Genomic DNA, 15,550 nt, shown 5'->3' with positions numbered 1-15,550 from the left:
CCGAATCTTGCAATAAGAGTCAATTTTATCTTCAATCTTCAAAGCCAGACTGCCGCGGCATCGGGCTGCTTCGCCCGAAATGCGGAGTGAGTTTTGCACTGAACGCAGATTGTGGATTTGTCCCCCATTACTCGCATTGGACTCCTGAGCCTTACCCAGTTCATCGTTTTTGTTTGTTTATTTATTTATTTATTTATTTTGCAGTTTCAGTTTGGAGAAAAGGCTGAAACCTACCAACGTACTTCATGAGGGGGAGGAAGTATCAAAAAGGGACACATTTCCTTTGAGAGTCTGAGACAAAGGAAATATAGTCGGGACAGGATCAAGGGAGCGAGGGTAAGATTCACGCTCTGTTACCATTCCACGGAGTTCTGCGATCGAAGCAGTGAACGTCCTCCAGGATGCCGCCATTTTTACGGTTGGCCATCGAAATTTCCAGCAGCTGAAACAATACTAACAAAACGAGAGTTTTTGTCCTGAGCTTCTGGATCTGTCCCCCATACTCCAGATGCAGTATCCAGTGTGGAGAAAAGGATTTACAACCCACCTATGCACCACATGAGGGGACGATATAAAACGCGAACAAAAAAATTGGAATTAATCCTTTAATTAGTTTGTTTACTCCCACTCTCTGTAATTATCTTAAAAGAAATGGGCTTTATTCTTTTGCATGTCACTGTGTGTGTGTGCGCGCACATGTGTGTGTGTGTGTGTGTGTGTGTGTGTGGGTGGCTGGGCGCATTTGTGCAAATACAAGCATCAGAATGGGAGTTTTTGCACTGCAGGCTCTTTCTCATAGTTCTAAGAACTTCTGGAGGAACCCTCCCTTTTTTTTGCGTCCGCGCTGCAGGAACCGGGAACGATTGTACAGTTGTTCTGAGAACAGTGTCTTGAGGAGCTCTTTTAGCTCCTACTCCAGGCCACGGGGACCATCCGGGACCGGAACCATCAGTGAACGTGAAGCCCACTGTGAGTGGTCGAACACATGAGCCAATGCAGCGCCCGCAACCGGCATCATTTAAAAACCTGTGCAAAGCTGTTTTTCTTCACGCACAATTTATTTCCAAAACATGAAAAGAAAGAACAGCGCCCCTCCGCCATGGACTCAGTGCGGCCCGAAACTGATCGCAGGTACACTCGTACAATGCGCACCAATAATAGAAAAAAAAATCAATAATAATAAGAATAATAATTATAATAATAATAATAAAAAAACAATAAAAATAGTTTTTTTATTGTAGATGCATATATTTCATTTTATTTTTGGACGTTAATTGAATTTAACAAAATTCCCCGTGCCCTTGCCTTACGAAAATACCTAAAATACACCATGAAGATCTAACATGAGTGAAGATTCAGCAACTGGATTGCTTATTTCCCACCGCAAATTTGTTCCGAAACAGATTTTGGTGCACTGATGAGGCGAAATCGGTGAAAGTTTACAGACTAAATACAACACGGAACACGGAACCCGTGCTGCAACCCCATTGGCTGACGTCACTTCAGTGTTCCTACAGAAAAAAATAAAGCCCTTGAAGGTATTTTGTTTCTCACGGGAGTTCCACCAGTTCCAAGTTCCCCTTGGCGAGTCCCGAGAAGAGTTTTGGGCAGGAAAACGCCCTAATGGGGTGTATTTGAGAAGAGGAAGACGTTCCACGCGTCAGATGCGTGCACTTCCGTGCTCGTGACCAGCTCTCACCTCGTACTCGTACTCCTCCATCCGCTCCGCGTCCGCCTGTAGAGGGGAGAGGTAGTCGGTGCCGTCGTAGTATTCCTGGTCCACGGTGTGGAGTGAGTGGCAGCTGGCAGGGGAGGAGGGATCACACGTAAGACAGGGCTCCGTCATTCTCTTTAATGCGGCAAATACCTTGAAGTGACAGCGGTTTTTTTTGGTTTTTTTTTTTTTCTTTACTTGCCATTGTCTCCGCAAGAATCTGGAGCAGAAAGGATCCGCCCGTCGGACTTGAGCGTCTGCGCGGCGTGTGTGATAAAAGCGCCGCTCCTTTGTTAATCACTCCGGAGCCACTTCATTTGCTTCCCGCAAATTGACAGACAAAACCCCCCGCATTGTGTCGCCGAACTCCATTATGTTGCGCTCACTCACCGAACAAAACCGCCATTGTGCAGCCCTAACAAGATAAACGGCTTTTAATACCGCACACGATCATTTTGGCAAACACGGAAAAACTCCTGAGCGACGTGTTCGCCGCCGGTCTGACACTCTGATTAACCACCACCGTAAAAATGAGCTGTTTTCGTCCCCAAAAAAACAATCCACCGGCGACGAAGCCCGGCTGGTAAATGTCAAAGGGGTTTATAAATTCTGATGTTCCAATATTACACGTCGTAACGTCTTTGGCGGCACGTGTGGAGAATACAATTACGAGGGTTTACAATCTGGCGGCAAAAGCGGGCCGACGTTTGTTATACGAGTAAAACTTACTGAACATTGGTCCCCGCACCTGATCTCGGCGGGCGCGGAGGAAAAACCTGCATTTTTATGGGCCACATTGATTACCTCTGGACTCGGCCCGAGGCAGGCGAGCCCCCACCGCTGTGCCGCGTCGCCCACTTTTTTTATGAGCCCATTTGCTTTAATCACCTTGTAAACCTTCCAACGAAACAAAATGGATACACCAAGCAGCGCCAATTATTACAAGAAAGGCCCCGTGGGGAGCTCCGTGCGGTGGCCACGCAAAGGGATGTCGCCATTCGGGAAAAAGGTGGGAGCTGGCAACACCCGGGAGCCTAACCCAATAATAAACAAGGGCAGCGTTGCACCAAATCATGGCTTGTTATCTCGCAGAGATCATTAAAGTGATATTACAGTCGTGGAATGTACAGTACTGCGTAACAGAGCGTGCAATACTCGGTAATGAGTTAGTCTAACGCCTCCGAAACTGTTGTGTATATATATATATATATATATATACAGTACATATATAATTTTTTATTCATCATGTACAGAAATATCCAACCATATTCATATTTATATGTGTACCCACTCAATACTCATCCTCAATGCATTATTGCCACCTGCCGCCTACTTGGCCCAACAACAAGATGCTGATTCTGATCCCCTCCATCTCCTATGTGCTCCGGATGGCGCCGGTTACCGAATGAATTAAAGATGATGCATAATCATAGATTACATTACGTATCTGTGTAACGGGCTCTTGTGTACTGTCCCAGCGCAGTCGTACCCGCCCCCTCCCGTCCGGGGCTCGGTTTGCTCGGGTCCAATTCTCCAGGGGAGGAACCCAGATATTGCTTTTTTTCTAAACTTTGCCTTGTTCACAGTTTGCTTCTCCTCGGAGATGAATACAATTACCGGCGAAGACGCCAGAAATGGGGGAAAATAATGAAGCGCTTTTCTTTTGTTGTCCTCCAGGAAAAACCCCTTGTTGGTTCTAGAAACTATGAAGTGGGGACAGCCTAGTTTGGCGTGTTTTTGCCGCTTTATAAATATTTGCACTATCATGGCGTATTAAGTGTCCAGCTGCAATGAGATTTTCTGCCCCGCTGCTATAATACACACTGTCATTTACTCGTGAAAGCTTGTTACTGTTGTTTTTTCTATTCCAGCGTCGTGGACGGCGTTCCCCTCGCCGCTGTTGAGTCAAGTGGACGATTTGATACAATTCTGCGGCGCGGCGAAGAGGGAGAGTGTCCCCGGCCGTCTCTTACCAGATAACAGGAGCAGGGGCGATAAATAATATAATATGGATGAGTTCTCTTGGACAATCTGAACAAAAAAAACCAAAAAACACTCGTGAATTTCATCGGGGACGTCAGCGGACGAGGTGAGCTGTGCGGCGCAGATTTAAGGTTGCGGGTTAAACCTCGCTTGGAGGTGCCGTGGTTGGAGAATAGAGTGAATGAGCCTCATGAATATCGGGAAAAATCCATTTCCAGTCAGAAATAGTGAAATTTCTGAAAGTGTATTTCTTATGGCGGGTGGTCAAGCTCAATCTGTTCTTGCAGCTAAATTAGCTCCTTTTACCCTTGAGGTCAAACGGCCACATCAGAGCATCGCAACGGATTAAAGGGTAGGTTCGCTATTTTTCAACCCAGGCCTTATTAAAAAAAAAAACGTGCTGCTTCTCATCCTTTATAACTGTTACAGTATATGTTATGTACGGTCGTAGCACAAACTCACTAAATGCTTTACTAGTGAGAAACTTACGATTTTTCTGCAGCTTCTCACTGTACTTACATGCAGTCCAGTGGGGCAAACATTAAATCTCAGGGAATAGTCACACGTTTCTTTGTGTATTTTTTGTGAAGCCTATTTTGAATTGAACAGTATAATCACATTTTATTTAGAATAACTTTTTGTAATTGCCATAGTACATCTAGAAAATAACGCAGTTAGGTTGGCAGTAGGAAGCGATGCAACTTCCTGTTTCTAGTCCATTACATAGCGCGGATGTAGCCAAAACAGCTGATTTGCAAAAGGTTCAATAAAACCCTTAAAAATCTGATAAAATGCACAGTTTGCAACCATTCTTTTATGGCATAACATATACAGTTAACTCGATATGTTCATACAAGTTTTTAAGGCTTAAACGTTTGCCCCACTGGACTGCACTGAAGCCCGGGGAGAAGCTGCAGCAGAGTGGTAAATTTGTCAACAGTAAAGCATTTAGCGCGGCTGTGCCATCAACAGCTCCAATTTAATAAATGTTGGGAACCCACATCTTAATGAGACCTAGTTTGAAAAATGGCGAACCTATCTCGTGACAGTTTGGAGAGGTCGGTACCTGTCCGACAGCAGGAAGGGACAGACATCAGGCACGGGAGGGGTCGTAGGTCGCAGCTTGGCCAGCGCCATGATGTGTTCGAAGGTGATGTCCGTCTGAGTGCACACGTCCACCACGTGGATTTCCTGAGGGGGTCCGTGGGGGCGGCCGCCGGGGCTCCGCCGGACGACCTGCACCACCATGGGGTCCTTGGCACCGCGGAAGGGCTCCACTGCCTCGTCATGGCTGGACTTGGACAGCTCCTTCCCACTGACCTGAGGAAGACAGCGATGTCAGGGTACTTTTGTGTACGTCCGAATATTGTGGGTGCAAAATATACGTAGCTATACTGTTCAATCCGAAACCAGGATTAAACAGTAAATCCAATAACCAACATACAAATCAAATTGTGTGACTTGCTTTTCAGAATTTTTATATTTTAGGAAGTTTAGGACTATAGAATATACCGCATATTGCAAAGAATCAATACAATGTTTCTTTGCAGTGTTCGCCAAAGTGTGGGCCAGTGGTGGGCCATGAAGGTATTGTAGGTGTGCAGGTCATTTATAAATAAATACAATTAAATAAACTAAAAGAACATTTTCAATTTTGTAATAAAGTTAGAAATTTCCCTAAAATATTTATGATTAAATATTTACATTTAAAAAGGTAACCAAAATGAATAAAACAACGCCATGGGATTTAAATTATGTGTTATTTTTCATTTATCTAACCCATTTTTGATACAGATCGTACCTGATATCTTGTCATTAAACGTTTGGGTGGGCCGTAGAAGATTTTAAGATTTCAAATTGGGCAGCGGCATACTAAAGTTTGGGAATGTCTGCAAAAGTCATATATGATACAATGGTCTTCATGGTAATACAATGTGGAAATAAAGCATTATTCTCCATTATTCACCACTATGAGGATGCAGCAACAATGCAATGTCAACAAACCTAAACCTAATGTGTTGAGATCTGACACTTATAGTAAGCACATTGTAAAGATGGATCTTGTGTAAGTAGAAGTGCATTTAAATCCCGTTGCGTAGTGTTTATTTCCCTTGTGCTGACCCATCATCTTATTTTTAGTCTCTCAATAAAACACATCTGAAAAGAAAAACTGCTGAGAAAGTTGGTGTGGCAGTTCCGCCTGAGTCGCTTCTCTAAGGGCTCGCGACACAGAGACACAGGCAATGATGGTAAAACCGCACCAGTATATTGGAGCAGACGAAAAGTGAATGAAAAGTTGTCATGGCAAAGGCTGTCCCTGTGTGTGTGTGTGTGGGAATGAGTGATTTTAACCTGTGTTCATCGATTGCTCCGATGAACAACAGGTGCACAGCCACCCCTGCACCTGGGCCCAGTTAACTAGACCCAAAGCAGGTGTGGCTGCTTAAATCACAGCGCTCCCACACCACAGTTTGTATGAAGATCCTTGGTGCTGCATCACTTCTCCAGGATCGTCCTTCTTGACTTTTAAACGCGTCTTCGGGACTGTAATCGTCCGTGTCAGCGAAAAGCATAAGCCATGCAGCCGCCACATACACGAAGAAAATTTGTGCTTCATTTAGACGCAGTAATTGCTCTGGCGAAAAACCTCAGAGCTCGGAGAACGACCTCGGAGATTGCTCTTTGGGCTAAACCTTGACACTAGAGATTAAAATTTAGATAGCCATAATAATGGTAGGTGCAGCACAATTGCTTCTTGAGTTGTATTCAAACACGACGCTCGGTGGGAGCGTTTGGCTTGCTGGGCACGATGTTGAAATGAGTTCAAATGATAGCTGTCAAATTCAAAGAAATTGCCGACAAAAGAAAGAAAGATAAAGAAAGAAAGAAAGAGAGAAATAAAGAAAGGAAGTTTGGATATTCACCGGTGGCAGCCGTGGTAAACTATAACACTGGGACCGAAAGGCAGTAGCTTTTGCAAAACCTGTTGAAAATGCGAGTGGCACCGGATCAAATGGAACCTGTCGCCCGGTTCTGAGCCCCACAAAGTGACCCGATTGCATGATGAACCTCTGAGTGCGGCGCTTCTAACAACGCCAGGTTTTTAACTGTTTCAACACATTTCATTCAGCGGAATGGAACTTGCTGAAATATGCACGCAATTAAAACCGCGCCTCCGCTCCAAACGCTAAACACCTTTTTAAAAATTGCTTTTAATGCGTGAAGCTCTCTCACCGTCTTTACCAAACCAATGCATTTGTCCAATTATCACTTCAGTTCCTATTTTGAGGCATAAATCCCCAAACTGCTGGAAAACTATAAAGAATACGAAAAAACAACATAACTTATGGGCTGATCAGTGGTAATATACACAATTTATTCTAAAAAATTGCATTACAAATATACATGAAATATGTTTGTAGAAGGAGGATTCAGAGTCCTACAGAGTACCGAACCATTTTAGTAAACCAACCACCGTCGGCTTGGGGTCATCAAAACCCACTGACATCATTAACTTAAATGTGATGTGATCTATGGCCAGTGGGGTCAGAACCCCTTGGTGAATGTTCATAAGTGTCGAGGCGAAGTGGATGAGAAAGATTTTAGGAAGAAAGACGAGTCAGGTGAGAAAAGTTAGCACCTGGGTTTATTTTGTTTTGTGCATTATTGGGTGTCATGAGAGTAAAGACCAAGACTCCGTAGAAATGAGAACATAATTCGCTGAGGAACGCTTATTCTTACCCTCTTTATAACTGATTTCATTATTTTAATTGTTTTATCGTGCAACTCTGTAAATGCATTTTGCTTTACTTTTATTATCACCATCTGATGCCTCATTTTAATGTAAAGCACTTTGAGTTACATGTCATGTAGGAAAGGTGCTATACAAATAAAGATTATTATTATTATTATTATTATTATTATTAATAATAATGAATCCTAATTTGCCAGATAAGCGCAGGAAACCTGTGTAGCGCTCAGTGTTTAGTCTTCATTAGTAAACGGCGGAACCTCAATATGATGGCATGCTTACAGACCCCCTAAAATTATAGTCCAAAAATAGTCCGATTGGATGGACTTCAGTACGCTGTCGTCCTTCCTGGTTTTCCTCATTTCTTCTCCACCTCTCGGTTTCCGTCCATTACCAACACTGTGACGGCCCGGAAAACAATATTTTTTCGGCCACTGCGGTCGCCATGTATAACTCATAACTCCCCCAGCTCCAGCTCTGTTCTGGGCTGGTTCAGGCGCCCTCGCCGCCACGCTGTGACCTTTGTTGGGAGCCCGGTTGCATTAATCACCTGAGAGGAGCAGATAAAGTGGGTCAACAGCTCTCCTGTGGAACCGCGGGGGCAATTTGGGGGGGGGTGGCGACGGGACACTCTGGGGCCCAGCCGGAGTTTCACCCTCGTTCCGCCCGCCCCCCTCTCTCCCTCCGACAACCAGCTTTCTATTCTGCTTCCCCTCCTCTCGTTTATGGCCAGTCAGCACTTCCTAAACGCTGCAGCATGAACATTGTGTTTGTGCAGCGTCTCAAATAATAAAAATATATTCGGTTGTGCAGTTTTGGAGAAGTAATCTACTGTAGTAATTCACTCACATTCTTGGTTCTGTCAAAGCGTGACTCTCTGTCTCTCCCTCTGTCTCTGTCTCCCTCTCTCTATTGAATTCTAACAGGGCTTTATTGGCACGGGATCGACGTACGTTTACATGGTCAGAAAGGTCCCAGACATCCTCTCTCTCTCTCTCTCTCTCTCGCTCTCTCTCGCTCTCTCTCGCTCTCCTAATCCTTAACCAGGAAGCCTGCTCGGAAACAAAGGACCCGGAGCAGATGAATGAGGCTGCCTATAGCGTGTGACAGTACCGGGTATAAAAATGATCGAATTTCCCGGCAGCCCCTCTGGTTCCGACTGTCCTGTCCGCGCACCTCTTCCCTCCGCGCTCGGCGATGGGGCAAGGGGGAGCATGTCAGCCGGAGCAGCCGGCAGGTTCTCTTACCCTCTCGTTTATTTTCACGAGAGCCAGATGGAACGATTAATCCCCAATCAACAGAGGCATATTAAGCAGCCTCGCTCCTGCTCCTGCGGGCTTGGGGGACGGTGGGGGGCGGGGGGCTGGGGGGCCCCTGGCGTGCCCGCTCGTCCCCCTGCTGGCTGATGTATATCCAGTTAAACCCACAGCTTCGGCGAGTTAGCGCCGATCCGCGCTCCAGATTCAACACGGACAGATGGGAAGGGGCTTTCGGGAGCTTGTCTGCGGCTCGCTTCATTTGCTGTCGGGCAGATGAGGCGCTCTTCGCCTTGGCAGCGTCGTCTTCGCGGCGGTCCGTGCTTCTCGGCTCGCCTCCACCTGAGCAGCCCTGAAGCCGCCGACGGCGACGCGCCAGAATTCCCGTTTGTATATTTCGTAAAGTCTCCGAAAGACTCTCCGAGAGAGCTCTCCGGAGCTCCCAACATCTGCGGCGTGAAGCTTTTCAGAAACTGAAACTCTTTGAGAGTAATTTCGGATCCAACACTGAGGACCCGAAGCCAAGTGTGAGAAGTCGGAGTTACTTAGTTGAAAACGAAGTAAATAAGTTACCGATTGGTATATAATGGAACTTGAACCCCTCATTGTCGAAAATGTTAAATGTCCCGCTTGAGCAATACACTCCCTGTTGTCCCGCCCCGTTTCCTCCGACATCATTTTAAATGTGAAATCCGGAGACATGCACCACGACGGGCGCTTAGGGGGGCGTACCCGGCGGTGGGATGCGGTCTTCGGATTCGGCGTCGAGGCGGCTTCACTCTGCGCGGAGGGGTGATCAGCGTCCCGAAGCGCCTCTCCTCCCTCTCCAACGGCTTGACCGTAACACGAGCTTTCGCCGGGGACTCTCTATCGAGGGAAAACATCGCCTCTGAGCCGCCGCCGCCGCCCCCGCCGCCGCCCCCGCCGTCCCTCCCATTCCCCGTTGCAAAGATTCCGCGCACGCGGTTCCATATTCATTCACGAACGGTAAACAAAATCTGCACGTGACGAACGATTTAGCAGCTGCCGTACGCCCGGGCCAACGCTGCTCTGCGCAGTCAACACAAGCGATCCTATCGGGCTGAGACGACAGAACGGTGTTTCAGCCCGACGGTGGAGGAGGAAGAGGAGCTTTTTTGGCACGGAGCTGGACCGAGGCGCGTCTGGTGGCTATTTGCACACGGATACGCAGCAGCTGCGGTCCGCAAGGAAATGTGTTTTCATCCGGAGGCCGCCCCCTCGCCCCCCCCGGGACGACCACCAGCTCTCGCATGACAAATGCAATAGAGCGGCTTAGCGGAGTGAAACGGAAGCGCGGAGCCCCTTTTTCTTCCTCTTCCTCCGTTTCTGTGTGACGGAGCCACAAATCGGCAAAAAACAAACAAAAAAAACAAAAAACCTCCACGAACTGTGTCTTCTTTATGACACACACCCAGGAGCGTGAAATCACATTGGGGCCTCGCATCCCACGATGTGAGTTGTTTAGAGAGTTGGGAGAGTGCAACTCGGGCAAAGGGACCTCTATAACTTTTATTCGGAACTTTAGACAAAAAAAGTCACGATATCACAATGATGCTCGCGCGGTCGGCGGCGACAAACTGCAAGCCCCAACGTAATCCGTCGTCTGACATTACGCGTTATCCCCCAGATGCGGCGGGCCGCGAGGAAGAGGGAGCGCGCCGCGGCTTAGCTCGCCTCCACAGGCGTCTCTGTCAGAGCTTTTGTCTTATCGACTGGCGGCCGCCATCAATATCTCCGCGGGGCCGAGGGCAGGATGTAGTGACAGTGGTGGCGGAGCGGGGCTAGTTTATCTCCTCAGATGTCAACTTTAGCCTCGCCTGGCGGACCGGTCCTGTGACAGGAGGCGAGCGCGTCGCCCCCGTCAGCGAGGGGGATTACCGATAGGGGTGATTGATGCACTTCCACTGCGAGGAGGATAAGCGGCTCCGGGCCGCGTTCTCTAATTCACCGCTCAGCTTTTTTATGCCCTCGAATTAACCGCTCTCAAATTAACGATGCGCACGTGGCGCACGCTGCATCTTAATGAAAATGTTTGGGCTTTAAGTTTGAGGGAGTTTATGTAGCGCAGATGAGGAAATTAATTTGTCTTCCCAATTGCCTGCATCGCTCGCCTCACTAGATACAGCATGTGCTGAAGGCAAGGAAAGAGCAAGGCTTTCCTCCAATATGCATAACTCCAAGAACACGCTGTGACCTTGACTCCCGCTACACTGGTACTTGCATCTCCGTCGCTCGTGGCCTTTATCTCCAGTGGCGCTGTCCCCTGCTGGTGTGAGTGGCAGCCCGGTGGCTGCTGGGTGCGCCCCCGGGCAGACGGTGAAAGGGTTACATGGCGGTCGTGAGGCCTCAGGAGCTTCAAGCTCAGGCCCCCCCGACCCGAGCTCGCTCCGTCTCTCTCCGGGGGGGAGGCGGTGTGGCGGCGGCGGCGGTGCGGCGGCGGCGGCGCGCCGCCCTCTGCAAACTGCGCCGGAAGCAGCTGAGGAGGAGCGGGGGGGATGTTGCCAGAGGACATGGAAGCAGGTGTGGACGGAGGAGCCGCCGACCCTACAGCTGGGCTCTGCAGATAGGCAGAACCCCGCCGCCGCCAGCCGACCCCGACAAAAGAGAGCTTAACCATTTAGCGGTGCCTCCTTTTAGCCAAAAGCGCCTCACGGCGAACCGTTCAGGAGGAAACCTGAGAGGGCGGCCTCCCGATAAACCTCCGCGTGCTGCATTGTCCGCGCTTATTTCCAACCAGCCTGGACGACAATAGCGCTGCAGGACAATGAGACGTTGAGAAGTGTGGGCTGCAGACCGGTCTGTCACATCCGCGGGGCCCCCCCGAGCACAACAACAACAACAGCAACAACACCACAACACAGTCGACGACACCGGCGCTCGACCACAACGAAATCAATTTGCATGTTCATAAATAAAAGCACGACGTGCAGGTGAGGAAAGGAGCACTCACACTGGAGGAGCGGCTCCCAGAGGTGATTTGAAATGCTGGAGGCCTCCCGGAAATGTGAGGCGAGCGCGGAGCCCGCGTCACCCTCGCAGCCGGGGTAAAAAAAAAAAAAAAAAAAAAAAAAGGCAGGCTTCCTCTTTGCCCGCAAACGTCTCATTTCAATAAGTGTCGGAGTAAAATACTGATCATGGCCGGCGCGGCCCTTATGAATACATAAATCAATCCAGACGCTCGGCTCCAGTGTTTGAGCAAATCCGAGTGCTGCTTCAGTGACACCGAACTGGAAATAAGCACAAGCCACCGGGGAAATCTGACAACCCCGCCCCAACAGCTCTACATGAACCGAACTAACAGGCCCGCTTTAACCCCTCCAACCACATAAAACCACCCCTCCGCAATGCCCCGGGGCTAGTTTTCACATTAAAATGGCGCCGGTCGCTCTGGTTGAGGGCTTTTTGCGCAGCGGAGCATTTGATAAATTCGGCCAATTTTCTTCCCGAGCACCAATCTTCAACGGCGGCGCTACCTTTTCGCCGCGTAACTCACTCGCCGTGTCCCGGCGTTTTCATTTTGCGCTGTGATTTACGACGCTGTCGTTTACATATACATTTACCATTCCGCGGCGGGCCGTAATCGCTCAACGCAAGGACAACTGCTAAAAAAAAAAAAAAAAAAAAGAAGGCGGGGAGGGGAGGGGAGGGGAGCGCAGGGAGCCCGGATCCAGCGTTAACTCTCAAAACGCTCAGCGTAAAATATCCCAGACGTCCATCAATTGCGCGGTAACGGCGTCGTTTCTTCGACGGCATTCAGTTCACAGCAGGGCGGGGCGATAATGGAGAAATCAAATATCGCGAACACCTCCAGAGCCATAATTTGACGTTTTGGGGACGACTGTTGTATTGGCGGTTACAGAAGACATTTACGCACAAGGAATATTTGAGAAACGATCTTGGGTAATGTGGATATTACGACCGAGCAGGTAGTCCGTGAAGTTCAGTGAGATGCATTACTTACACAATAGTATATATGCACAATATATAATATTATATTGATTTAAACCCAGCCCCAACTCAGTGGGTATGTGGCTGTCTGCCCACCACGACGGCTTGATCCCCCCCCGTTCTGATTTAGATTAAATTGCAGACTCCAGCTCGGGCGAGATAGGCGGCCGACCAAGATGCCACCACACCGCGGCCAAAACACACACAGGTGTACACACACACACACACACACACACACACACACACACACACACACACACACACACACACACAAACACGCACGCAGATAGGAGGGAGTTGGCAGACAGAAAGACGACAAACACAATAAAAAAAAAAAAATATGGCGCACGCACGCACGCACGCACGCACGCACGCACGCACGCACGCACGCACGCACGCACGCACAGAGACTCACACCCCACTCATACCCCAAATGCTCAGAGGCACTCATTCACCCAGAGATATAACTAAAAGGAAACACACACACACACACACACACACACACACACACACACACACACACACACAGACTGCTGGGTAGACATTTCGTCAGGCTTGTTGCTTGCTGTGCTTGGCGTTCTGCTTCTGATACGCCGGGTCACGACCATCACATCGTCGTCGGCGTGTTACGATCGCTTCACCGTGAAATTTGATCAATATGAGGCTGCGCCGTCATCGCTGACACATTTCACGAGAGTCGGGGATAACTGCGCTGCCTCGTCCCTGCCCCGGGCGGGAGGACTCTCAGAGGAGCGATCCGGGAGCAGACGGGGTTTAAGGAGGAGCGAGTCAAACAGCTTGTTCAAGGTTAACCGTTCATACGCAGTGTGTTTGGAAAAAGAGGCTTTAACCGCGTACATGTCCTGCTGTCACGTCGGAAAGGGAAGAAGAAGAAGGAGAAGAAGGAGAAGAAGGAGAAGAAGAAGAAGGAGAAGAAGAAGAAGAAGAAGAAGAAGAAGAAGAAGAAGAGCGCCCCCTGGGGGAATAAGAAGTAAAATTGTTTCAACGGTAACTGCTGGTTGGTGCCGTGAGACTGGGCGATATTGACAGAGTCCCACATCACGATTCATTTTTTTTAACGAATACTTTGACGAACGATAACTTCTTCGAATACGTTGATATTTTTTGGGGATCATTTTTCCTTCATTACAGAGAGCAGTGGAAACCTTCTCGGCGGCTGCAAGACATTCCGCCCACGAGGTATGTGCATGATCTGGTCGGGGCCACCGGGACGACCCCGGTAACTACAATTTGATGGTGTTTTGGAGGACGGCTGTCGGTGCTTTCACAACATAAGTACATAGAAGGAACATTTGGGGAACAATCCCGTTTCTGTGGGGATATCGCCACCTTTGATGGGAGCTGAGCAGTCCGTGAAGATCAGAAAGGTGCACAACCCGACGGCAAATCCGAGGCGAGTCTGGAGCCCATCAGCAGTGGAGGAGGAAAGCCGCCGTGAAGAGTAACGGCGGCGGCGGCGGCGTGCTGACGGAGCGGGAGGGGAGAGCTTTTCTCCCCGCGCCCCGCCTCCCGGACGAGCCCAAGCGGCGGGCGAATCGCCTCCTGCGGGCGCGGTCTCAAACGGAGGGTATCAACGCCGGGGTTTGTGGCGCGGATAGCCCCCCTCCCCGCGCTATATTTCCCTGCGATCGTCCTCCGGTGCTCAGCGGCGGCGCTGGAACATGCGGAGAATGGGAGCGAAATGTGACTCTGATACTCTCTCTCTCTCTCTCTGGCTCAGGTAGCAGACGGCTCGAGACGCGTGTCTTATTCATGGCGGCCTGGGGAGAGTTTCCCGAAAAAAAACAAAACATTCCCCTCAAAGTTAATCGGCTCTTCTTCCTGGGAGCCAGAGCAATTAACATGGACGAGGAATAAGCGGCATTTACATAACGCTGAACCTGCCGCTGATCACGACAAAGATGTGTCACCCCACCGCCCCCCCGCTCTCTCTCTCTCTCTCTCTCTCCCCCCCCCCTCTCTCTCTGTTTGCGGGGCTGTCAAACGGTTACACGGCCGCTCCGCCTCATTACGGGAAAAAAGCGGTGGAGAGTTTGGGTCGCGAGGCGGCGAGGAGCCTCCACGTCTGACAAGATAAACTGTGGGACTCGGACAGGTCAGTCCGCACACTGGGGAGGGTCAGCGGTCCTCCTGCTGGACTGTAATTGGGAGCCCGGCGGGAGGAGGGTAAATTAGAGTAAGAAAAAAAGAAAGACAGACAGAAAGAACAAGGTATTTGAAATCTTTAACCACCTCAGTGATGTAAAGTAACAAAGTGAAAAATGCTTCGTGACTGTACTTACAGCACATTTCTCGAGGATCTGGACTTATCTCAGTGTATTCAGTATCGGATATTTTCGGCTTTAAAAGGGGCGCCTATTATGAAAAACTGACTTTTTCAGTGCTTGTGCACATAGATGTGGGCCTCTGAGGGGCCTGCTGACACGCAAACTGTGAAGTAAGACGTCCGAAAACGAGCCGTTCAGCTTTGTGTGTCGGAACTACGTAGCATTAAGACACATTCGAATCACAACCGCCCTCCATCTGAGTAGCTCCACCCACAGCCCACCACACCCGCTGGCATCGAAGCTAAAAGCTAATCATGGGAACTCTGCTGGCTGCAGAGACTAGCACAAATCTTTTGAAAGAAAGAAGAATGAATAAATAATCAATATACCGTCCGTGATAAAACTGCAGAGGGAAAAGTAAGTATTGCATGTAAAAATATAAAATGTATCTAAAAATAGTTGTGTATTGTCGGTAATGTTGACAGTAGGCTGCCCGGCGCCCGTGATCTCTGTGGATCGCGCAAAGTCGGAACTAACTTTAAATGAGCCCTTGTGGGTCTAATATGAGTGAAGATTCAGCTACTGGATT

The 15,550-nt window shown here is 49.0% G+C and overlaps 1 protein-coding gene across 1 annotated transcript in view; it reads right to left on the bottom strand.

Moving 5' to 3' along the window:
- The window catches only part of LOC307231439 (PDZ domain-containing RING finger protein 4), a 56,388-nt gene that overhangs the window by 16,575 nt on the left and 24,263 nt on the right, over window positions 1–15,550 (bottom strand). Inside the window, exons 2-3 of the mRNA XM_080002145.1 lie at window positions 4,764–5,017; window positions 1,700–1,802 (exon numbers count right to left, since the gene is read on the bottom strand). Coding sequence (XP_079858271.1) covers window positions 1,700–1,802; window positions 4,764–5,017 — 357 coding nt within the window. The remainder of the gene's footprint in view (window positions 1–1,699; window positions 1,803–4,763; window positions 5,018–15,550) is intronic.

This window comes from Zeus faber (assembly GCF_960531495.2).
Source record: "Zeus faber genome assembly, chromosome: 6".
Classification (NCBI taxonomy): domain Eukaryota; kingdom Metazoa; phylum Chordata; class Actinopteri; order Zeiformes; family Zeidae; genus Zeus; species Zeus faber.
This window is presented reverse-complemented; position numbering and strand designations above follow the sequence as displayed.